The sequence below is a fragment of the Haliotis rufescens genome, unplaced genomic scaffold (assembly GCF_023055435.1).
Source record: "Haliotis rufescens isolate VD_foot unplaced genomic scaffold, xgHalRufe1.0.p SCAF_5, whole genome shotgun sequence".
NCBI lineage: Eukaryota > Metazoa > Mollusca > Gastropoda > Lepetellida > Haliotidae > Haliotis > Haliotis rufescens.
This window is the reverse complement of record NW_025964223.1, coordinates 7281754-7307838: the sequence shown is the minus strand read 5'-3', so window position 1 is coordinate 7307838 and position 26085 is coordinate 7281754. Positions and strand designations below refer to the sequence as shown.

General features: G+C 39.4%; 2 protein-coding genes across 3 annotated transcripts; both read left to right on the top strand.

Annotated features, from left to right (window-relative positions):
- Nucleotides 1–1087: 1087 nt before the first annotated feature.
- On the top strand, nt 1088–17851 carry LOC124116574 (serine/threonine-protein phosphatase 6 regulatory ankyrin repeat subunit A-like). 2 transcript variants are annotated; one of them, XM_046477958.2, is made up of 4 exons: nt 1088–1223; nt 3682–3850; nt 9098–9178; nt 9864–17851. In XM_046477958.2, the coding sequence occupies exons 2-4, from the start codon at nt 3745–3747 to the stop codon at nt 14123–14125; spliced, it is 4449 nt and encodes a 1482-aa protein (XP_046333914.2). In that variant the 5' UTR covers nt 1088–1223; nt 3682–3744; the 3' UTR covers nt 14126–17851. The 2 variants fall into 2 exon arrangements, with proteins under 2 accessions (XP_046333914.2, XP_048240163.1); XM_048384206.1 differs by lacking the exon at nt 1088–1223 and adding an exon at nt 2223–2243.
- A 4594-nt stretch (nt 17852–22445) lies between these two features.
- On the top strand, nt 22446–25811 carry LOC124116578. Its single transcript, XM_048383806.1, has 3 exons — nt 22446–24285; nt 25225–25289; nt 25568–25811. Exons 1-3 carry the CDS (start codon nt 24187–24189, stop codon nt 25809–25811), a joined length of 408 nt encoding a protein of 135 aa, XP_048239763.1. The 5' UTR covers nt 22446–24186.
- The last annotated feature ends 274 nt before the right edge of the window (nt 25812–26085 follow it).

Below are 26085 nucleotides of genomic sequence, written 5' to 3'. Positions count from 1 at the left end.
AATTGCCTTTCGGCTTTTCCCGTAAAAACACGAGTAGGTCACGAATGACATAAAAGGGTATGGCGACTGTACTGTTGATCTAATTTGCACTCATTGTTAAAAATTGACTTAATATATATTATAGATAAGTATATATGATATGATGTGCCGTCCTCCACAGTGTCACCTCGGGTTACCATGTGATGTTGGGATGAGTAATAGCGTTACACCCGTGATGGGGGCTGACAGTCTGACGGTTGAAAAAGCTCGTGCTAAACCCTACCCTCAAATCAAATGGATGTCCATAACCGAAGCCTGCCAAATTAAATCATTAAATCTGATGAGTGTTCAGATGTATCAGTTTGTGGACTACTCGTTCCCGAAAAGATGTATTTCATCAGGTGCAGAAAGCATGTTCAATGAGTATGAGTACACGGCTATACTCTGTAGGTCTCAAGAGTTGGAAGCGAAATGTCTAATTGGGAATCGTGTCACCGGAGTAATGGCAAATGCTATTTGGATACACGTATAACACGAAGCTGACTGAAGTTTTATCTTTACTCAAACGTATAAAAGTCAGAACGAAATGCAAACATAAGCGACTCATGTTGTTACTGTAATTAAACAATACATCACGTGATTTACCAAGGGTCCGGGTAGACCAGTGGCATAAAACCTAACGAGGGACGCATACATCCCCTTGCTCGTAGCGGGTGGAAGGGACTTATTCGCCCCTTGAAAAATGTATTCCCATCCAAGGCAGACATCGTACTTTATCAGGATCACGTGAACCAATCACATCTCATCATTCTGACATGTACGTATGATAATGAAATTTGATTCAAATATTCTTTGGTGAATGTTCCTTGACATGTATATTATAATCATTTCTATTTCCAAAGGATTTTGAAATATGATATTATGGTGATTTTTAGGGTATACTTTGTCCCTAGTAGGCCACTTGAATATGAGGTGCTTACGATGTGTGACCTGGTTTGCTGCATGTAATAGTAACGGATGGCTGCACTGCCTACGTGCGTTTTGTTGAAGCTGCTGGTGATATATCCTGTTTGGCTGCATTTCATAGTAACCGGATACCTGCACCGATTCAGCCTTGTGAAAATCCCAGTATCTGATTCTTTACAGACAAGCTGGTGGTCACATGCATTGCACCTGTATGAAACTTGCCTGACCACATTACAATCTTCACTCTAGGACTGGGCGTAGTCCGCTGCAAATGCACAGTGAGTATAGATGTTCTTGCTACATTATTAGTATGATATAATACGTTGTATATTTAAATAGCAGTTTGGATTTTATATTATTGAGCAAATGTTCTTTTTCTTGTGTGAATAAAACATAGTTAGTTTCACTGACTGAAAGATTATAAGTCGAGGTCATGGAATGTAGATACAGTTTCAATTACATTTTCTACATCTCTGACACAAGAAAGTATATGAAGTTAAAACTGTTTCTGGGGTATGTTTGGTCACTATGCAGTATCCTGTGTCGGACTGATACGATGGCTTTTCAGGATTAACATTATGCTTAGAAAGATGGCCGCAGAGTCGCCCAGCTCTCTCAAAAAAGTACTCCTGGTTTTGTTTGTTTTTATCAGGGGAAACATATTCAGTTTACATTGGGAGCAACATGCAGATTTGAGATGCTGGTTTCAGAACAAACATTGTGTTGGGATTCCTTGCCACCAGGGAGTCGGGACCCACCCCTACTTTGAAAACCAAGTGTAGTCTGTTGTAGGCAGTTGAATTATCTGAGAGAGGATTTTGAAATTTTGGACCCCTCCTTTTAAAAATTGCTGGCTCCGCCCTTGATGAATGTAACATTTGTATGCAATTGGAACTTAAAATGTTGTTCGCATCAACATTTTTTCCCTATTCCCTTGAAATAGATAGTCTTGAAACCTCGTACATGCAGAGAACAAGGCACCTTTCCTGTACCCCTATAAACCTTTCTTTATTGGTCAGTTTTATTTGTTTGTTTGTTTGTTTGTTGTTTAATGCCGCACTCAGCAAAATTCCAGCTATATGACGGCGGTCTGTAAATAATCGAGTGTGGACCAGACCATTCAGTGAGTGACATCATGAGCATCGATCCACGCAATTGGGATCGATGACATGCATCAACCAAGTCCGCGAGCCTGGCCACCCAAATCCCGTTAGTCGCCTCTTAAGACAAGCATAGTCGCCTTGTACGACAAGCACGGGTTGCTGAAGACTTAATTTACCCCGGATCTTCACGGGTCGGTCAGTTTTAACTACAGTCTTATACATAAACCTATCACGGATATTGACCATTGTTTTTGAAGGTACTCGTCATAGCCTCTTAATAAACGGTTATATCAATGTCGGGTTTGGGTTTTACTGGTTTCTAGTAAGATCTGATGCGTAGAGAAAGAGAGGGTTTGGAATTAGTGTTTCAAAATAGGTGGTTCATTAGAAGGCACCATGTCTGGAATATATTTCCTAGTACAGATATATTTTTCGATCAGTTCTTTAGACTGTTGTACCACACTTTCATAGGGTTGGCGTATTGACACATAAATGGTTTAGCAAAATAATACGGAGAGCTGTATTGCGATAGATATTGCAATATGTTTGACACAACATTCGAAAGAAGCTTTTTGACAGCTGTAGGCAAACAAGATCACCATAGACCCTCATAGCTCATAGTAGTGAACCCAGGAATCACCGATGGTTACAAATTGCCAACCAAAATCACCTGGCTCTGCTTCAAACCAGCTCCTACTTTTAACAAGTTCAAGTATCAGGGATCTCTCCAAGCACTTAGTCTCCGTGGTCTAGTCGTGGAGCGTCCGCCCGGAGAGCGGAAGGTCCGGGGTTCGATCCCCGAACGCGTCATACCAAAAGACGTTAAAAGATGGTATTTGTTGTTACCCTGTCTGGCGCTCGGCATTAAGGGGCTAAAACAAGGACTGGTCGGCTCGGAGTCAGTATACTGTGTCTGAGTGGGGTATTCATGTTAAACTGCGGCACTATACATCGGCATCAGTCCGGACTAGTACAAGCAGCCACACAAACACACACACGTACATGCACGTCGCTATATAAGTGCAATAATCTTGGACGCGACGTTAAACCCCATTTCACTTCACCTCACCAAGCACTTAGTCTATTCAGCTCAGTCTGGTCAAGTATTCCTGACTATGACTGTTTGTGCGGTGTCACACGTGGTTGACAAAAGTAGTTGGAACAGTCATCTTCACATTTATCTGGCTGTGTCACTAAATTTATCAAAGTTTCTATTGAACTGGTAAGGGCGGGAAGAGAGGAACCATTTTGTTCAATCTTGTTGATACACGTCCGAATGATGTCCTTTTAAATTGTACGTTGATTACATGTCATATTTAATCGTCAGTGATTACGCAATAACCAAGGAGATGCATGTGTTCTTGTGAGGTCATATTGACATGACTGACCTGTCAGATCACTCGTATATGTTCTGCTTTATTGGTCATGATACAAGTGAAACACTACAAAGTAACTTGAGTTATGAATGGGAAATTTTTAATTCCAGTTTGAGACTATTTTCTGAATTTTTCTGCAGACCTTTGTCCAAAATCGATCCCTGGGCAGGTTAAGATAAGTCCCTGGAAGACCATACCATCCCAAGTGCATAAACAGTTGCATTAATGTGTTACATTAAAATTGCTTTTTTGTTCAGATGGACCAGAAAATGACAACTTCATCCCTGCATGACGAAGCTGTGTAAAGAACTAAGACTGAGATGGCCAGTTCAAGTGATGTCACACGTGTGTCATTGCCACAGGAGGAGGATGACCAGATGATTGAGGTCATCACCTCAGAAGAAAATACGATGAGCGCCAACTCAGGTATATTTACCGTTCTCTTACAAAGCAGAAGTAAATGAACCGAGTTTCATAACTGGTTCAATCCAAAACTAAGTTTTAAACATAACATGACATACCAAAGACCTGAACCTGGGAATTAAGTCATACGTATTAACCACATCGAGGCACTGCTTATAATGCAGACTCCATTGTGTTGTATTTGGAATAGAAAGCGTGAAGTTTTGAATTTAAAGGATTTACAGGTATCGAATCGAAGTTTGAAACCTCAGTATTGAAAACAGTTTATCTCCACTGTGCCACATCACAATGACAAAGCAATTGCGAAATATTTGGTTATAGTGGGAAAGATTGGTGACGTGGCATTGGTTGAGCCTAATATTTTCAGTAGGTTGAAAGAGCAAATTCAAGGACCATTGCAGATCAATTTTTATCTACATGTGCCAGCCATTTGTACCCAAACCTAAATTTTCCTCATAATACTTGAACTACTTCAACGTGAGATAACAAAGCTCATAGGCAGATATCCTGTAAGCATTACTCTAACTGACATCCCTTGAGAAAATTACCTTTTTGTTCGTAAGTACACATCAATATTATGATGTCATAAGGTTCTACAGATGGGAAGTCTAAGTATTGTGATGCAGATAGTAAAACCGTGTTGATGGCACTGAATTGTACAGTACATTCTCTTAGTATATTTCAACACATTGCTGTAAATAATTTAGGAAGTGCAACATGTTATTTCCCTCCTATTGACCTATTTCACCTCTCATATCACTTGCAATTGTTTTAAATAAAATGGCGGTGCCAAGTCAAGGCGATGTGATCGATAATACATAGATCCGACCGTGAGCCATTTTACCAATAGGGCGCCATTTTGTCCCCCAAGCGCTAACGTTATCCAAGGCCTTTACAGCCACGTGTTGTATTTGTGTTTTTGGCAAAAAGGAGACATTTTAGGTATTCGCATGAAGGCCTATCGCGGTGCACTTTGAAGTTTCTAGAATATGGACGAGGTCTGTAATTGGTTAAGAACACCCAAGAATGCTCTTGCACTCGTCAATTTCGTAGCGGCGATGTAAGCGCAAGCGGTGCCGAACTTTTGACGGCGTTCGTACAAGCAAACCATTTGAAAATTGTATTATGGAAGAGGTCGAAATCGATATAGAGCACCCTTGGACACTCTTGCATACGCGAATTTCATGGGAGCGATATTCTGCAAGCGGAGCCTTACTGTTGACGGAGTTGGTACTAGCAAACCATTTGAGGATTTGAATATGGCCGACTATTTTTGCGTACGTTTGTACGCACGGCACTTTGAACCTGCCATTGCTGCTTACATTTATATATTAATTTAGATATATAACTTGCTGAAGTTATGTGCATCACATTCGAGATTTCGTCCCACACCCTGATGTTGTTTTCATGTATACAGTCGGCAATCTAAAGGCAGGAGAGGTTTATTGTATTGGAGATGCGCGAAGCACTACGACACATTGAAATTAAACCTTGAGAACTGTCAGCGACATACCGACGCAACACGGAGCAAACCATGCATGTCAGTGTATGAGCAGTGTTACCTATTCACCACGACTGCTCTTCGTGTATGGGTGTGCCGGCCTTACCTGTCCGACGCCCAGTTGGCGGTAAATCAGCTTTGCAAATCCTTCACTCATGGATTTACAGAATCTGAGCTGCAGTTTCTCGAGAATGAATGAATGAATGAATGAATCAGAGTTGTTCAGGAGGATTGATTCTATACCCCAGATTTCACTATTATATAGGATTACTGGCTTGACTAATATTTTGAATAATTTGCAAGTAAGAGCTGTAGGTTATGGAGAATGTAGAAGCTTGTAGTAGGCCTTTGGGCCTTTTCCAGGAGAGGTTTAGCACTACTTTTATGTTTACCATTTGCTTCAAAAGTAATTCCTAAGTAATTATATCTATCCGTAACTAGTATTTTTGTTTCACTAACATTAATTTTGTTTCGTCATCATTTATCTTTAGGTTATGTGTTGCTCAAAATACACTTAGACCATCAAGTGATATTTGTAGTTTTGGGGCGGTCGGGTAGCCTCGTGGTTAAAGCGTTCGCTCTTCACGCCGACGACCCGGGTTCGATTCCCGACATGGGTACTATGTGTGAAGCCTATTTCTGGTGTCCCCCGCCGTGATATTGCTGGAATATTGCTAAAAGCGACTTAAAAACATACTCACTAACTCATTCACTTGTAGTTTTCTTTGGAATCGGCAAACAGTTCTGGGTAATCAGTAAACAACAAATGACAAATGTTTAAACCATTAAATGTTATATTATAACTTTCAGATTTGATATTAAGTGGAAGATCATTGAGGAATATATTAAATAATGTGGGAGACAAGATGCATCCTTGTCTTACCCAGATGTTGGAGTTGAAGGATTGTGAAACTTCATAAGAGATATCATTATATAGTTATGATATTATTTTAATACATTTCCTCAGATTTTAGGAGTCAGGAGTAGTGATCTGTCAACTGAAACAAATGCCCTTTGAAAGTCTGCAAAACAACTGTATAGTCTTTTCTTTTTACTTTTTGTAAAATATATTAATGTTTAAAGAACAAATCCATTATCTGATGTTGAAAATCACGACTGACAGTGCTCTTGTAAAACAGGTTTTTCCATGTGTACCATTATTCTTTCATTCAAGAAGGTGCAAAATAGTTTACCCAAGAAGCTGCTTAGTGCAAAACGCCTGTAGTTGTTTGGGTCAGTCTTATCACCCTTCTCATGCAAGAATTCATTGGAATAGAGCTAGCTGGGGCTGGCTAGACTTGCCTTTGTATATCTAGAATGGTTTTTATTTTATGATAAATATATTCTACGGTCATGGTTCATGACAAAACTCTGTGAGAAGTGACGACTATCGAAGACATTAAACAGTTTAACCAACTGCTCTATCAATGTACGATATATTGATTTTAAAAGTTAATTCCTTGTTATCATCGCCTGCTGTTATTTGTTTTTAAGACTTCACATATGCATACTTCTTTTTTTAGTGTTGTAAATATACCTGGAGTGGTTTGTTAGATTCTCAAGATCAGGATAAATATATTCTTATATTATTATTTAATAGTTTCCAGAAGTGGTTCCTGTTTTGATAAGGTTTCCAGTTGTTCCAGCTGAGTTTGTTTATATACATGTTGTGTTCTTCTGAGTAACTTTTGTATTTATTTCCTGTGTTGCAAAAGAAGACCCCTATTATTAATTGATACATTGTTTTCTTATTAAAACCATGATTTTTTTCGTCCCCATTACGTTTTGCCTCTTAACATTCAACATCATACCATTATTCATTTTGGTACATTTGATTTATTTTTGCAAGGCTTTGTTGATGATTTGTTGACGGTTTGTAAAATATCCGAGAGGGCACGAACGAGTGCGTCACATTCAGAACTATCTTGTGGGCTGGAGGTTAACATACAATTGTTTATGAAAGTTTGAATATTTAAGCTAAAAAGTAGCATTTTCAACACATATGTGACTGTTGGAATGCCAGCGTCTTTTACCTCTGTGTTTAGTAAAGATTGTGGCCCTATTAAAAGATATGCCATTTATATGAAAACATATTTTGAAAGCACTTAATGCAGAATAGAACATATATGTAAATATTATGATTGTAATGTAAATAGACATTTTAACTTTTCATATGTGTCGTTCACATTGTGAACATATCCTATAACTACCATTCTTTCTCTTCTCTTCTTTCACTTCGTTTAAATAGAGCAAACCCAACTCATTGATCCTCTTACTCTGTGCTGACCATAAGCATAAATTTAAACCAGGTGGCCTAATGTAGGCTGACAGGCACTGGTGCTCTACATGGTCCTGCTATGCAGTGTGGGTGACATGGCATTTTGCCCAGAAGTAATCAGCAACATCATGGTCTAAGTAGATTTGAAACATCTGGATAAAAATGTCAAGGTAGAATCATAACTGATTTATGAAGTTAAATACAAAAGACTAGCCACTGTTGAAAAAGTAATCATATAGTGATTGTATTTAAAAGACTAGCCACTGTTGAAAAAATAATCATTTAGTGATTGTATTTATTTGTAATGGGAAACTAAACATCATCCGCTCTTAAATCAAACTTGGGCACCAATGTGAAGGACAGAAAAATGGTAAAATATATTTACCTGAACCTTGCACATGTATATTGTGTATAAAGAGAAATAAAGCATTCAATAAAATAATGTTACTGCAAGTTACATCATCATTATAATCTTAGTACTACGATTTTTGTAACGTTCATTATTAAACAAGGCTTACGAGGGCATATTTACCCTTTTGAAGTAAGATGTATATTTGGGATATTCGGAAACATTATTGTCTGGGGAGTGACAAGTACGGATGTGTATTTAAAGTAGGTGTGTAATTAGATACAAACAAATTACTACTACATGTATCGATGATCTCGCCACATCAAGTAGAGCCTTTCATTATTGGTATATTAGGAAACAGGAACTTATTCATAATTGAATGATAGTCAAATTGTTAGGGCTTTACGATACACTTTATTGTGATATGACACATACGTATCGATAGTTAAATGGCAGTAATTGTTTAGATTTGTTTCTTGCTCAACATAATATTCCAGCCTGGACCTCAGACAATCCAGTGATTGATATTATGAGCAACAATCGAAAATGTCAGGGTATGATGGCACTCTATCAACTAAGCCCTAAGCCTGACTATCCAATCCATTCATTCGCCTCTTATGACCAGCATTGATTGCTTAGGGCCAATTGCAACCTGGAATCTCCACTGGGATAGTGAAGTTGCAATACATGAAACCTGAACACGTTGCGTGAGAAGGAAACATTTGTTGTACACCTAATACTGGTTTCATTAAAGTTTGAATTTGATACGCCCGGCTCCGTGGTCTAGTGGCGGAACGTCCACCCGGAGAGCTGAAGGTCCGGAATTCGATCCCCGGCCGCGTCATACCAAAAGACGTTAAAATATGGTACTTGTGTTTAACCTGCCTGGCGCTCGGCATTTAGGGGCTAAAACAAGGACTGGTCGGTATTCATTTTAAACTGCGGCATGGTATCTCAGTGGGCTAGCACTATAAATCGGCATCATGACAGTGACAACGGTCAGTATTTCAAGCTATATGCAAGAAGGTGAGCTACATGGGTTTTTGCCATGTGATGTTTTGTAGATAGTTTGTTAAATATTAACAGTGTAATCCATTTGTGTCCTTGAAATGTTGTTGATAGGCGATGCCTGTAAAGCCATCACCCTCGTCCAGACGCAGAACATATTTACTGCACCAACAGCTGCAGGGACAGTTGGTGAGGGTAAGTAACATAAGCCATGTCAACACCCCCACAGGAAAAAAACAAACAAAACAAAGCAAAACAGAAAAAGAAACATAAAACACCCAAAAAGGTTTAAAGAAATCTCAAGTGTTGGTCTGATATTGAAAATCTAATATCTTCTGCATAAACATGATAAATAATGATGACTGATAACTGACACTAAATGTACACAAAATATGATGTCATCATCAGAGGTAACAAACATGCCAAAGTTCAGCTTTCTCCGTGTGGCCCTTTTAGAGAGACCCATGAAGATCCGGGGTAGAATTGGTCTTCAGCATCCCATGCCTGCCGTAAAAGGTGACTATGCTTGTTGTCAGAGGCGACTAATGGGATCAGGTGGTCAGGCTAGCTGACTTGGTTAATGCATGTCATCGAACCCAATTGCATGGATTGATGTTCATGATGTCAATCACTTGATTTGCTGGTCCAGACTCGATAATTTACAGACTGCCCTCATATATCTGGAATATTGCCGAGTGTGGTGTTAAACAGCAACCAAACAAACAAACACTTTCCGAGAAGAAATTTAAGAGCCAACTATGCTGAAAATAGGGATCTGATAGTGGAGCTTTAGTCAAATAGGTTTCAAAACCACAGAGCATTACCACTGTCAAATCATGTCATAATTAAACCGTATAATAATGATTGCTTTTATTTGTAGCTACCCTTGACATCCAAATAAGTGATGCTGAAGAAATCTTTGTTGAAACGGAGAGTTTCGGGACTATAAAACAAAAACTGAAGGAGTTTGGCCATGTCACCATCTGTGGTGCTTCAGGAGAAGGCAAAACAACAGCAGCTCTCATCTTGGGTTCACAGTATAAGAGAAGAGGGTACAAGTTTGCCTTTGTGGACAGGATTGAACAGTTTGACTTGGACAGCTTCTTGAGCTCATCACCTAGAGTATTTCTGGTCATAGATGACATGTTTGGTACTGTTGGATTATCTACCGATGTTTCACAGCTGAAAACATTTCTCAATAAGCTTGATAGCCACTTGAAACACTGCAGAAAGTCAGCAGAGAAGCGTGAATCCCCGAGGAAACAGGAAGCTGAGAAAAGAGGTCAAAATATAGCAAGTAGAGATCCTGACCGAAAACCACAGCCCAAAAAGGATATTCGTGTTGTCTTCACATCCAAGACATACAACTTCCATGATGGACTTGGCCAGCTACAATATGAGAGATTCTCTCTGTTCCAGGGACCAACACGGGTGGATATAACAACTGAAAAGAAACACAGATATACTCAAGCAGAGAAACAGGCAATATTTGAGCACCATCGGAATCTGCATAGATACACTTCTGATGATAGACCCGACTTCAAACCGTGGGATAAAGAGTCAAACATATTTGGATATCCTCTCACCTGTAAACTATATTTTGAATTTTCGTCTATGTTCAAAAATACAAAGAACATTTTCGAGACACCACTGTCTTATCTTAGGCTAGAACTAAACAGCTTCCTGAAGTCAAAAACTGATCGATCCGCCATATTTGTTCTGATGCTATTATGTGATGATAAGTTAGATTTGGCCACGTTGGAAGCAGACGGCAAGGACAAGAAACTGGACAACATGGTCAGAAAGGTTTTAAAGTTGATGCCATCAGCGTCATGCTTAGGGATGTATGAAGCAGCAAAGTGTCTTAGAGGAACATTCTTTACACGGGGCGATGCTGTTCGATTTGCCCATTCTTCCATATATGATGCTTGTGCTTGTTCATTGTATGACATCAGTCCAACATTTGTGCTGACTCACTGCAGTGACAACTTCATATATGAGCGAGTCCAACCACAACCAGTAGAGGAAACCACAATCGATGATCATCTCCACCTAATATTTGTCTCCGAACAGTACTATGATATCCTGACAACTCGATTTGCAGAATCAATCAAGCAGGGGCAGTTTTCTAAATCAGTGACACACCCGATCCTCCGACAAGAAAAGGTGGCTCTTCAACTGCTTGATAAACTACGTGTTGGATCCCTGGATGACTGTTGGTTTCACAAAAGAGATATGGGGTATTGCTTTTTGAATTGGGCTGTTCTTGGACACTGTACAGAGATTGTCCTAGAAATAGAAAATATAACTGGAGGAGAATTTACTCGAACAGAGATCAATGAATCCATGGAAAGTTGTGTGGTGAACAACAACGTGACAGTATTGAAGTGGCTTATACCCAGGAGTGAAAATCCAGACATTATTCTAACCATGAACAGATGGCTTTTGCTGGCTGCTGCATTTGGGAGTTCTGAAACACTTGTGTATCTGATAGAACATGGTGCTGATGTGCTTACTACTGATGAGAGCAAGAGAAACATTATACACATAGCAAGCACGTTTGGACATAAAAACACACTAAAGGTTCTGAAAAAACACAAGAGCAAACTCTATCATGATGAAGTGAAGCAAGTTGTAATGAATTCTATTGATGACGAAGGGATGACTCCACTCATGGTTACTGCTTACAATGGATCGCATGAGTGTTATGAGGTATTGCAATCAATATCACACACAAAACACAGAGACAAAAGGGGAAATGAAATAATTCATCTTGCCTGTCAGGGTGGTGACACTTTTATAGTATCTCATCTTGTGTCATCTTCTAATATCAATACTAGAGGCCAGAATGGATGGACACCCATAATGATTGCAGCTTGGTTTGGATACCAAAGTGTGTTTGACCTCCTGGTGGCAAAGCAAGCTGACCTGTCACTGGTGAACAACAATGGTAATTGTTTACTTCATCTTGCCTGCAATGGTGGTAACAAAGCTATAGTACAACATCTTGTGTTTCCTTCTAATATCAACACTAGAGGACAGATTGGATGGACACCAATAATGATAGCAGCTGCCAATGGACACCAAAGTGTGTTTGACCTCCTAGTAGCAAAGCAAGCTGACCTGTCACTGGTGAACAACAATGGTGATAGTTTACTTCATCTTGCCTGTGAGGGGGGTAACAAGTCTATAGTATCTCATCTTGTGTCACCTTCTAATATCAACACTAGAGGACCGAATGGATGTACACCCATAATGATAGCAGCTTTCGTGGGACACCAAAGTGTGTTTGACCTCCTGGTAGCAAAGCAAGCTGACCTGTCACTGGTAAACAACAATGGTGATAGTTTACTTCATCTTGCCTGCCATGGTGGTAACAAGGCTGTAGTACAACATCTTCTGTCACCTTCTAATATCAACACTGGAGGACAGACTGGATGGACACCCATAATGATAGCAGCTGCAAGTGGACACCAAAGTGTGTTTGACCTCCTGGTGGCAAAGCAAGCTGACCTGTCACTGGTGAACAACAATGGTGATAGTTTACTTCATCTTGCCTGTGAGGGTGGTAACAAAGCTATAGTATCTCATCTTGTGTCACCTTCTAATATCAACACTAGAGGACCGAATGGATGTACGCCCATAATGATAGCAGCTGACAATGGACACCAAAGTGTATTTGACCTCCTAGTAGCAAAGCAAGCTGACCTGTCAGTGGTGGACAACAATGGTGATAGTTTACTTCATCTTGCCTGCCATGGTGGTAACAAGGCTGTAGTACAACATCTTGTGTCACCTTCTAATATCAACACTAGAGGAGAGAAGGGATGGACACCAATAATGATAGCAGCTGCCAGTGGACACCAAAGTGTGTTTGACCTCCTAGTAGCAAAGCAAGCTGACCTGTCACTGGTGAACAACAATGGTAATAGTTTACTTCATCTTGCCTGTAGGGGCGGTAACAAAGCTATAGTATCTCATCTTGTGTCACCTTCTAATATTAACACTAGAGGACATATTGGATGGACACCCATAATGACAGCAGCTCTCAATGGACACCAAAGTGTGTTTGACCTCCTGGTAGCAAAGCAAGCTGACCTGTCACTGGTAAACAACAATGGTTATAGTTTACTTCATTATGCCTGTGAGGGTGGTGACAAAGCTATAGTATCTCATCTTGTGTCCCCTTCTAATATCAACACTAGAGGACCGAATGGATGTACACCCATAATGACAGCAGCTGTCAATGGACACCAAAGTATGTTTGACCTCCTGGTAGCAAAGGAAGCTGACCTGTCACTGGTGAACAACAATGGTGATAGTTTACTTCATCTTGCCTGTCAGGGTGGTAACAAAGCTATAGTACAACATCTTGTGTCACCTTCTAATATCAACACTATAGGACAGAAGGGATGTACACCCATAATGATAGCAGCTGCCAGTGGACACCAAAGTGTGTTTGACCTCCTGGTAGCAAAGCAAGCTGACCTGTCGCTGGTGGACAACAATGGTAATAGTTTACTTCATCTTGCCTGTTGGGGTGGTAACAAAGCTATAGTTCAACATCTTGTGTCACCTTCTAATATCAACACTAGAGGACCGAATGGATGTACACCCATAATGATAGCAGCTGTCAAAGGACACCAAAGTGTGTTTGACCTCCTAGTAGCAAAGCAAGCTGACCTGTTATTGGTGAACAACAATGGTAATAGTTTACTTCATCTTGCCTGTGAGGGTGGTGACAAAGCTATAGTACAACATATTGTGTCACCTTCTAATATCAACACTAGAGGACCGAATGGATGTACACCCATAATGATAGCAGCTGCCAGTGGACACCAAAGTGTGTTTGACCTCCTGGTAGCAAAGGAAGCTGACCTGTCACTGGTGAACAACAATGGTGATAGTTTACTTCATCTTGCCTGTGAGGGTGGTGACATAGCTATAGTACAACATCTTGTGTCACCTTCTAATATCAACATTAGAGGACAGGACGGATGGACACCCATAATGATAGCAGCTGCCAATGGACACCAAAGTGTGATTGACCTCCTCTTATCGAAAAATGCTGACCTGACACATTGGATTGCCATCATAATAGTTTTCATAGTTTTGCCTGTCATTCGGTCGCTACGACTTTAGTTCATTAACTGTGTCACCTGCTAACAGTGTTAAACCCGGAAGTTACAGCCCACAGAGAACAAGTTGTTATAATGTGTATGTTTCCTTTCAACTAGCCTCGCAAACATTTTGAACATGAATTGTTCAAGATACCTCTGACATCTCTGAACTCATTTAGAAAGCTGAAAATCTTTAAAATGTGCTTTTAGAGTTTTAGGGGCAAATCAGGATTACCTCCCCCATATTCGTTGGATGAGGGTCAAGTCAAAATATTTAGTTTGTCACATTGACCTTGACCTTGGAGTCTCCGGAACACGCCACTGACATTATCAGATGTCTGCACCATCCTCAGATACAAATGGCCCATAGCACAGTTTGTTGCACATATATCAGTTACCTAGACACATATCTATTTGTTAAACATTTTACCTTATAGATCAAACAAGTCTTAAGAAAATATGGTTCATACTAGTCTGTCTTACAGACCCTGATACAAATTTATCAAATACAGCCCATGCAAGTCTATAATGTTTATACAAGTCTAGATTACAGCAGTATGAGGAAATGAAGAGAATCTCTTGGCTCCTTTTTATTATATTTTTATTAAGATAATTTAACTGTTGTTGATTTTTTCTGTACGATATGTTCATTTCAGAGACTAGATATTAGTCTAGGTTTATACTTGTACATTGTATTCCATCAATACTTATTAATTGAATTTCCGATGTCTGCATTGTAATTCCTACATTCTCTATAGGTAAATTGGGCACATATTAATTGAATTCATTTCCCAATGAAGGTAAAACATTAGGCCACGCCCACCGAAGCGGAGTACTAACCTCACTACGGATTGTCGGGGGAATTCCCTGTCAGCTCACATGTATCATCATGAAATTATCAGACCTAGTAACCGTTCAGTGCGGTTTTTCATTATCAAACATACAACCAATACCGCCATCTTTCACACTCACTGCACAAAGTCAGACATCGCACAATCTCAGTTCCACAAATTTCCTGTCTTCAAGTTTCATTTCATTTCTAACTCAATTTTTTTCCAACTGTGTCTTCCAGTTCTCAGGGAATTAGTATGTTGATCTGACGGCCATTGATTAGATCAGCCGCCTTAAATTCTCCAATCATAATAGCTGCAGTTCTTCATGCCTTGATTGAAAGGTCCTGTGAACTGTGTTTGATATCGATGTTAATTGGCTACTGACTTTGTGGGCGTGTTAAGCTCTGTGCATAAATTAAACAGTCACCTGATTCATGTCATGCCACATTATGTATTTCTACGCCTGGAATGTTAATCAATCTCGTCATATTTGTCTGCTTTGATGTATATAACTGTTTTTTTGATAACACATGTTTTCATTGTCAAATTATATTATAAGGATTGACTGTGTATTTTTGTTTCGGCTCATTGAGGTCTCATAGCGACCAATTTGGGACATCCTTTGTCTGAATGAACATCTAATTACAAAGGCTAATTCCCCTGTAGCCATGACATGTATGTGTCTAAAATTACTTAATTGCCATTACTTATAAGATGCGCATCCCAATTTTCAAACCCCATTGTAATGTACATTGACTGACAGCCATCAAGAACGAGATGTGCAGCTAGGTCACTTCTCATTATTTGTGGGGCGGACGTATAGCCTTGTGGTTAAAAGCGTTCGCTCGTCACGCCGAAGACCTGGGTTCGATTCCCGACATGGGTACAATGTGTGAAGCCTATTTCTGGTGCCCCCCGCCGTGATATTGCTGGAATATTGCTAAAAGCGGCATAAAACCATACTCACTCACTCACTCACTTATTATTAGTGTTGTTTATATCTTAATCCGTTTCATATGACCTTGGCTAAGTCATGGTCCCAAGACGACAAAAATCCATACTCATACTCAAATGAAAGGAAAGTAGCCATCTCACTCCTGAGACTCGGTCACAAAAAGCATTATGCTAAGGTATGCCCATCTTGAATCCATAGCTCATTTGTTACTGGAATGTCGAGACCATACCCCAGTCTGAGCTCGGTTAAAACAAGGAGTGCAGTCTATCTGTTGTAGATCTCCTAAAGCCACTATATGCTCAGCTCCTCGAACGTATATAAACAACACAGCAAAGAAAATTCTACCAATTACTAAAAATGTAACATAAAATCATATCAATACAAAAACAGAATTTTTTTCAATACTAAAACTCACAATAGATATGTGTACCCCACTCATACGCATGGGTCCCAAGAGGGACAGGTCAGCCGAAATTGCTAAGGCAGAAGGCGACCTCTTAAACATCTGAATCAACAACAACAATAACACGAAAAATATGCAGATCCCACCCCAAGCCCTGTTGGGGTTAAGGTCGGTGCTTTGGGTCACCAACACAACAACCACTACAACTAGGTGCTGCCCACACAGTACTTCTTATATAAATCTACCTGTATAAAGCAAACTTGTTTATACTGCAAGCCATCTACTCCTTGTTATCACTTCCTACTAAGAACCATACACCGACCTCTTGCATGTTTTGTTAGTGTGTTGTTTGACGCCGCACTCAGCAATATTCCAGCTAATTGATGGTGTCTTGCATGTATGAATATACAAATAATCTCATCAACGTCACCTCTGCCTGCAAACGATCCAGCCATAGCATTGTTTGCGGTGTGAATCGAAAAAACCTGTGTGCAAACTTCTGTAAGAAATCGGTTTTTTTTATTCATACCTCAATGAACCGAAAAAAGTACACAGTCGATTCTTAATTAACAACTTCAATATCCTTACGAACCTACGAACTATATTTAATTGAACATTAGTAGTATGCAATCATGCATTACACAGTATTAATACAGATTGAAAGATTTCTGGTGTATTTTTTAAAAAATTTCCACAAAAGTTCAAAAGCAGGAATGTTTTGTTAATTAGAGATGTATTTTAGCTCTAGGACATACTGGTTACTGTCAGGTTGAAAAAGAGAGATTCTTATTCCCGATGCGACATTTACTTACTTGTTTTCCTCCATTTGGTCAAAGATATTTATGGAGTAATTAAATGAGTTTATTTTATCTCTGCTTTAAAAAAATATTAAATCCTCTTGAATACTGACTTTTTATCGCAAAATTCACATATTCATTTACCAAGTTAATTTCTTGTGCTCATTTACCTGAAGCGATACGATGTAGAAACGTTTTTTTCTCCAAAATTGGGGGTGTACATATACTGAAGTGTGCATTACACCACAGAAGTCCGTATCTAAAAATAGACGCCCTCATGCATATTCATGACCATCTCCACCCACACGTGTGGAGATGGTCATGAACATGCATGAGAAATATTCAGAATTTTATCAGACATTCTACCATGAATTTGGAAATTGCTCGATTATGATTGGTTAATCAGAGGCTTTTTCAATCACAGTTAACCCCTTCTGATTGAAACAGCTGGTTTGGCGGACGCATGACCGCTGTAGCGTATAATTCTTGCGAATCCTCTACCCCTGTTACATCTTTGCCAATATCCTGTATTTTGGTTTCAGTTACAAAGTTAAAATTTTAAGATTTTCGACAGACGTCCTCTTCACTGTCAATAACACATTTAGTTGTTCCCGAATAGCACCGTAATCACCCAAGCGATGACGTGTGCAATGGCATGAAATTCATAAATAGCAAAAGGCAACAATTCAGCATGTGTCTGATAGATGTGGAAACTTTCATCCGGAATTGAACCCTACCCTACTCGTTGCCATGGAAACGTTTCTAAAAGTGCTAAATATCAAAAGGCACCAGTTCCCTATGTGCCTGGTAGATATGCAAAGTTTTGTAAGAAAGTATACAACGGTTTTTGAGTTACGCTCCGGAAACGAACTCTACCCTATAGAACCTAAGTCCAACTTGTTGCCATGGAAACGTAAAAAATAAAAATTTCTAAGATTCCTTAAAAGCAAAAGGCACCAGTTCACTATGTGCCTGGTAGACATGCAAAGTTTTGTAAGAAAGTATTTAACGGTTTTTGAGTTACGCTCCGGAAACGAACTCTACCCTCTAGAACCCAAGTCCAACTTGTCAACGAAACGTAAAAAATAAAAAATTCTAAAATTCCTAAATAGCAAAAGGCACCAGTTCAGCATGAGTCTGATAGACATGCAAAATTTCGTAGAAAAATATTTAACGGTTTCTGAGTTATGCTCCGGAAACGATTTCGGGACGCACACACGCACACACGGACGCACGGACCGACGGACGGAACCCATTTCTATATCCCCCGCCAACTTCGTTGTAGTATACTGTACATATTGATCCTGGAATGAATCATGGATCGTGTGGACTGTGGTTATGATTAAAGGATGAAATAACAGACACCCATCATTGTTTTATATACCATGTAGAGACAATGAATACTGTGCGTCAATTCTCTGCATGTACATTACGCACATTTGTGCGTCGCATTAAACTGGTTTTTTTTACTATATTAATAATGTGGATTCACATTTAGACTGAACATTTATTGGCCATTAATTAGTTGGGGTTGTGTTCATTTCATGACATGACTTTTTTTGGTACAAAAAAGTAAATATCTTTTTGGTAAATTATTGTTTCGAAAATTGTCCACCATCTCTAAGTAATAATTTAATAAAGCTACACGATACACCTCATTGTATTTAATCTGTCAAGACTGAAAACTAACATTATCTCATTAGAACTAGTGGAAGTTTAATATTGTATTGAATGTTACTCGGGTGCATTACTCTTGAGTCAGTGTCCACCTACTACTGTCAGGTGAGCTATCGCTAGCGGGTGGTCATGCACACTTTGTATCACGTCGACAGAACGGCCAGACTCGCTAAACTATTTCAATGCGAGGACATGAGGACGACAGAATATTTTGTCAATGATAAAAATGAGAGCTGTTGCATATTTACGACAAATGTTGTGCCGCGATCATTTATAAGTTTATCACTGCTGGTCACTGTAACGAATGAGAGAAATATATAATCTTACTTTTACATCAAATATATAGTCAGTTTTGAGTTTTTCTGACTTGTAATTTGTTATGTTGAACTTGCTTGATAGGCTTTGCTGTGCTGGTTATGAATTCAATAGTACTTATTAAGATTCGTACCTACCCACAATGGCTAACCTGTGCCTTTAAATGGTAAAACCAGTTCATATGGAATAAAGCCTCTGTTCAAATATATTCAACCGTTTGTGAATTATTTCAGTTCCAACAAAGCGTCGTTATCTCTCTGGTCCCCCCTTAGTGTGGCCGTGAAAAGTTGCAGAGTTGCAATTACGGCGTAAAATAATATTCATTCAATCCAGCTATTGATTTTTTTATAGCTTAAACTATGTATGTAACGAAATCGATACAACAATCAACAAAACATAATTTCTCACGCTCAGCCATAATAATATTAAATATGAATGTGAATTCGAAGTCGGTTTATCATCCACCCTTATTAGAGGTGCTTTCTGTTGACGGGTTCCATGATGATCGACTTTGTACAACGTTCCGGCCCGTGAAGATCCGGGCTAGAATAGGTCTTCAGCAACCCATGCTTGCCGTAAAAGGCCACTATGCTTGTCGTTAGAGGCGACTAACGGGATCGGGTGGTCAGGCTCGCTGACTTGGTTGATGCATGTCATCGATCCCAAGTGCGTGGATCGATGTTGTTGTCAATCACTGGATTGTCTGGTCCAGACTCGAATACTTACAGACCGCCGTCATATAGCTGGAATATTGCTGAGTGTGGCGTTAAACAACAAACAAACATTGTACAACGTCCTCAATATATATAAAATCAGTGTCCAGTTTCACAAAGCGATCGTAACTACAATCCATCTCAATGACTCAGATTTTACAATCTTCTTAGTTAAAGGGTGAACAGCCATCTCATCAACAAGGACAACGATCTCGCTTGCTGTGAAGTTGGTGCTACGAACGCGTTTGACGCCGACAGAGGTCGACGAATGGAGCGAAACCAAGACGATTGTAAAATCGACGTACATGTATCTCACTAAGGTTGATTGTAGTTACGACCGCTTTGTGGAACGCGACCATGATTTCAGAATAAGCGCGTTTGTTTACTGGAGAAAAGTCCGTTCCCGTGATACGCAAATTAGCCTGTGACAGTGGTGTCATGCGCCGGTGATCACAGCGCCGAAATGTATATGACAAATGAGTACTTCGTTTTCCGAGCTAAACAGGCCAGAGTTACCCCCCTTAGACTAGCCCCCAGTCTGACCACAACGCAAAAATTATCCCAGGGATTACCTTGGAATGTAAACTTTTAAAGTGCTCCAGGAAAATTGGGGAAAACGTCATTATTTTGTTCAAAATTGGGATTTTATATTATTTCTTATTTTTTCAGATTCAGAGGTATTTGAACATTGTAGATCTTTTAAATTTAGAGATAGCTATCAATGCAATAATATAAAATTAAGCATTCATATTTAAACCTCTTCGTCTATATTGGTCTTGTTATCACTGAAATAATTATTGAAAATTTGAACATTTATTATAGAGTGTGTTTTTGGTGGGGAGTGTGTGTGTGTGTTTGGGGGGGGGGGGGGGGGGGGGGGGGTCATAATGTGTGTGAAATACTGTTATATAAAGGCGAGGGGTGAGGATGGGGGTCGGCGAAAGATGACACAGCCCTTAGGCCAATCTCACCGAGCGCTTGTAGGAGCTGCCAAGACAGCAGTTTGGCGTTAGGCCAGCGTTATTTTGACCGTCGGCCCAACGTTGGGCGAACGTTGGCTAAATATCGTAGGGCCAACGTTTCTTGTTTCATAAATGTTTGCCCAACTGAAATGTTTGATCCAATCCCTACATTATGCATGCTGAATTCACTTTGAACTCTTTCCTTTAAGCAACAAGTCAGTGAAATGCACTCTCTCTTGGCAGCATACCTCTGGGTTATTTGATGTAGGGCCAAGAAAAAAAATCAAAATGTTTTTATTACATGTTTAATAAGGTTATATTTTCTAAAACACCTTTCATGTCTGTATGCAAATTGTTCACATATCTTTCAATACTATTAAAAGCTTTTTGATTTTCAAAAGTACTTGCAAATTAAAAACCACCAGTCAATAAGCCCTGCACAAAGCCCCTCTTAATGATGTCAAACATTTGAATTTTTCTTGGCCTTATCCAATACATTCAGCAATGAGGGCTAGCATGATTCCAGCGAAAAAGTCTATGCATCTGATACCTCATAATCCATTTCCTTGAAATCCATGAAAAGTATGATTATGATGGCAACATAATGACAATAGATAATTCTGGTTGAAATTACCTTTATTTATTTGTTCAGTGACAAGTGAGAACTTTCAGTCAGCCCCTCCAGTCCTCAAATGAAGAGTCAGAATAACTAATCACGGGATGATCTTCCTCTATGTCCATGACCTTGAGCCTTGGCCACTGAATAAAACTACAACACACATATAATCTGATAACTTGTGATAAGGGACTTATTTTTAATGTAAGCATACATTGGTTGCCTTCTTCTTTTGGAAAGATATAATTTGATGTCCGAATTACTTGTATGTCTTTAACAAAAATCTTAGCACCCCTCCCCCTCAATATTAAATAGTCAAACATTTAAAAGTGGGAAGGCGGGACTGACAATAACACCATAATACCACTGGATTATAGGAGAAAAAAACATTGAACTGAATTAAAATATATTTCTATATTTTTATTCTTGAAGATGTTTGTTTTTGTTAATGCATCATACATACCGTACCTTTCTTCTATGCACAGTTGTTTGGACATCCACTCCTGCCACAAAACAGAACCAAATCACCTGCAAGAAACACTGAAACCACAAAGTATAACATTCTCAAATAAAACAATACAAATAAATATCATTTACTGACAGTATGATGACACAGGTGTCAGTATTGGCAAATAGTTTTATCACAGCAAATGGAAATCAAATGTAATTATTCTAAAGCATTAACGTTACGTAAGAAAACCTAAACCTTTAATAAGTCTTTGAATGTGTATTTAGAAGTGATACATATAAGGAAGAAAATTTATGGATGTCAACTTCTGAGGTTCACCTGATTAAGGAGTAAGCATATACCCCAAAACGTTGTGTTCCTCATAATAAAGAAGTTGACGTTCATAAATTCTCTTCCTTACAACTTTAATAATTTATGGATAACAACTTCTGGTATATTGCATTTAGTGACGTTTCAATGTAGATTCTTACGCCGTTATCAAGCGGAAGCATGGATGTTGAATATGAATCATAAACTGACCTACGAATAAAAGTGATATTTTTAAAAAAAAAAATATTATTATTATTTTTTTTTGGGGGGGGGGGGGGGGGAGGGGGGGGTTGATAAGAATCATTAAACAAAATAATATTGATATTTTCCGTATTAATATGGCAGGATATATTATGTGTTCTAACAACTGATATGCTAGAAAAATTAACATAATGCAATATATATCTTAGATAAAAATAGACAAAGTCGAAACATCTCTGTAAATATTTATTTACATGATTTCATGACCAATTCGTGCCCAATTTAATTGATACGTTGACTAACTCCCCGCTATAGTTAATAATTGCTGAACATAATAAACAAAAAAGCTTTATGATCAATCCTGAGTCCACTGTTTGGTGATTGAAAACTGAACTCCCTATGTTGCTAACAGCAGTGAAACTCCGGATACCGACCAGTAGGAGTCTGCATGCTATTGATATATCATGTACACGAAATGCTTAGAGTTTCAGTAAGCCTCGTTTTGAATTCAGTTTGCAAAAAGTTTTCCTTTTGACCGTTGTCACAAGCGAAGTTGACTTTTTCACTTAAGTTAGCTTTTCATTTTTAATAAACACACGCGAGAATAATGTTCAGTTACAAATATCGCTTTCAGTGTTTTTTAGATAATCATGTGGTCGCTCGCTGGCCGATGATCTCCCGTTAAACCTTCTAAAGATCGACACTGCAATCTATGCGATACGGCGCACATCACTTTGCACTAACTTGCCCTCACGATCACGACCAGCTATGAGATACTGAGAAACTCGATTTTCTTCGGATGCTGATACGCTAGATCTACATTTTGCAAAGCATCAGCATGACGACTGCCGGACACTTCAGTCGGACAATGGGAGACAACTCTGTCATGAAATTATTGTATCTTTCAGAAAATAAACTGAAGCCGATCCCCTCTATTATCGACGTTGTTGATTAGACTGTTTATTATAAAAAAATACTAATCTGTCTGTTGAAAATTTTAGTGAATAAGTAAGTGAATGTCAGATAAACCTGGAGTTGAGCAACATGCACACACACGGAGCACACGGGACAAATGTTGACGCTGTATGTTGTCTTTTCACGGATGCAAATTAACACTATCAGGATAGCCCCAGTTGGTTGTCATTCATTTTTAATTTTAATTTTAATTTTTAACTTAGGTCTGGGCGTTGTAGTTAGTGCTTGTGTAACTGCGATATTGAATTTGTCGTCATCATTTATTGCATGTTAGATTGATGTAGGTGATCAGTTTTGATTTATCAAACAAGTGGATTTTGAGTCAATGAATAGGTTGCAACTTGCCCATTTCTAGTCCCCTATAGTTTCTGTGTATTTGCAGTGGAGAACTACATGTAGTGTTTGATACTGTAATTGTATGTGCATGATATAATATTAAAGGGGTGTTTCAAGGGTTATTGTTTTGTTCTCTTACACGTATTTCCATTATCGTTTTTTCTTAATTAGATTCTAAACCGTTTTAACCTTGTGGAAGATTAAAGACGTGATAAAAAGGACACAAAGTTAATTCAAATACCGAATGTAGATTACTGATTTTGGACATTGAGCCACTTACCCAGCTCCTCCAATTGGTGTTTTGAAATGTCGCTGTATTGAGCCACTTAGTGACGCATTGTGATTGGTTGTTTCTCATGACGTCACACAATTGTCGCCAGAGTTGCAAGGGAGGAGCGTTTGACTTCACACCAACTCTTGATTCGCCGTGAGTGGCGTGACACTGGCATAGTTGTACGTGAAATGCTATCTTTTATGAATTCCTCACGTCTCTGAAACACTGGTACATCTGTCCTGGACACAATGGCGAGTAAGATCCACATTCCCCAGTCGTACTTTCGAAGACTCAGGAAGTGGTGTTCTCGGCAGGTCCGGAGATTCTGCTGCACATCTCGAGTAGCGGAAGGTTTCATAATGTTTTTTCTGTGTCATCGTAGTGTAGTCGTTATGTAACAGTATTTGCACACACGGTTTTAAGTGTTAACAAAAGTATTTAAAATGCTCTCGTCTTCGAACCATAATGTTTTCATGTCTCATGACCTTTTCCGTACCCTTGTCTCACCACATCCACGTCGACCGAACGTTCGATGCCCTCAGAAACACGCTGAAATATATGTATTTGTCTCCACTTTACAAATAAAAGCTGAAATGTGTCCTCGTGGCACAGTCACAAGTGAAGATGTCAACTTGTCCAGGTCCTGAAGAAACAGTTTATCCCGTGTTCTACAACAATATTATTTCGTGAAGATTCCGGGGTAGAATAGGTCTTCAGCAACCCATGCTTGTCGTAAAAGGTGACTATGCTTGTCGTAAAAGGTGACTAACGGGATCGGGTGGTCAGGCTCGCTGACTTGGTTGATGCATGTCATCGGTCCCAATTGCGTGAATCGATGGATTCGATGCTCATGATTTCAATCAATGGATTGTCTGGTCCAGACTCGATTATTTACAGACCGCCGTCATATAGCTGGAATATTGCTGAGTGAGGCGTTAAACAACAAACAAAACCCAAACCTACAACAGTATTAGGCCTAGTCGTCGTCAAATACCGTTTTAAGAGCGGGAACCGATTTGTTTGAAGGATTCGATGCTTTACCAGTTGTTATTTGTAGTTGTCGTGTAGTGGTATATGTTGTAGTCGTCAGTCTTGACAACTGTAACTAACTAATACTTTATAATGATAACATAAACAATACTGCGATAACGCTCAAAGCTCGCTGCTGGAACAGCAAAGAACCATTCAACAATGAGAACGTAGTCTTTACAGCATTTCTGATATCAGCCGAGCATACAGTAAAGTAACAGTAACAGATAACTGATACTATGATAATTGTTTTGAAGGATGACGGGGGCGATTATTACAAAGAGACACAGATCAAAGAACTTCCTACAAGCTCCCTGAATGGGTATGTCGCACTCCCTTATACGAAACTGACCTAATTATAAACTGCTGTCTTTTCCTCGAGAGATAAAGGTTAGGGCATCTAGTATGTTTTACAATAACGCTATGGTGCCATGATTCCCCGCCATTCGGATGTTTATTTTAGCCGTCAGAACTAAAACAGTAATGTAAACTTTTGTTTTTTCAAATCGATATAGTATTCTTGTAACAATGTAGTTTCATACGTCATAATGATACGATACTCCATCACTGAAACTAAGCGTCTCTCTCTTCACATTGAAGGTCCCAGAAGCCTATACTGGACTTAAGGAGCTTCCTTACCCCCACCCCAGGGGATTACAGCTCAGACCCTCGGGCTACTGCTTGTGGATGTGGTACCCCGGCCGGGGAACATCCTCTCCTCTCATCAAGATCTGCGCACACAGCCCAGACCGCCAGGGAACTCCCACCCACGTCCAGCCAGTCAGCTACAGAGGTCAAGGACACGGTGGAAGTGTCCGGTCAGCCTGAATGCATATTTCGATGAAGGAATTTAAACAATGCTTTTTGTATTGGAGAACAACTTCGAAATGCCACTCTTTAAAAGTTACTTCTGTGAATAAAAGTTCTTGTTTCTTTTCTTTCAGATCTCGACATCCAGGAACCCAGTGCACCTCGGTGGCATTCAGCGCCATTGTTGCCAGTGCGGTTGTTCCTGCTGGTCTGTGGACTCCAGCTACACTGGACGGGGTCCTCGTCATGGGGGACCGTCTTCATGACGCGATCCTCGACACCATGGGAAGCTGGGCTCCTCTCAGCAA

Excerpts from the sequence above, each read along its gene's own strand:
- LOC124116574 (XM_046477958.2), top strand. The coding sequence starts at position 3,745 with ATGGCCAGTTCAAGTGATGTCACACGTGTGTCATTGCCACAGGAGGAG. Across the intron at positions 3,851-9,097 it reads TACGATGAGCGCCAACTCAG|GCGATGCCTGTAAAGCCATC; the intron begins GTATATTTACCG and ends TGTTGTTGATAG. Across the intron at positions 9,179-9,863 it reads TGCAGGGACAGTTGGTGAGG|CTACCCTTGACATCCAAATA; the intron begins GTAAGTAACATA and ends TTTTATTTGTAG.
- LOC124116578 (XM_048383806.1), top strand. The coding sequence starts at position 24,187 with ATGGCGAGTAAGATCCACATTCCCCAGTCGTACTTTCGAAGACTCAGG. Across the intron at positions 24,286-25,224 it reads GCTGCACATCTCGAGTAGCG|GATGACGGGGGCGATTATTA; the intron begins GAAGGTTTCATA and ends ATTGTTTTGAAG. Across the intron at positions 25,290-25,567 it reads CCTACAAGCTCCCTGAATGG|GTCCCAGAAGCCTATACTGG; the intron begins GTATGTCGCACT and ends TTCACATTGAAG.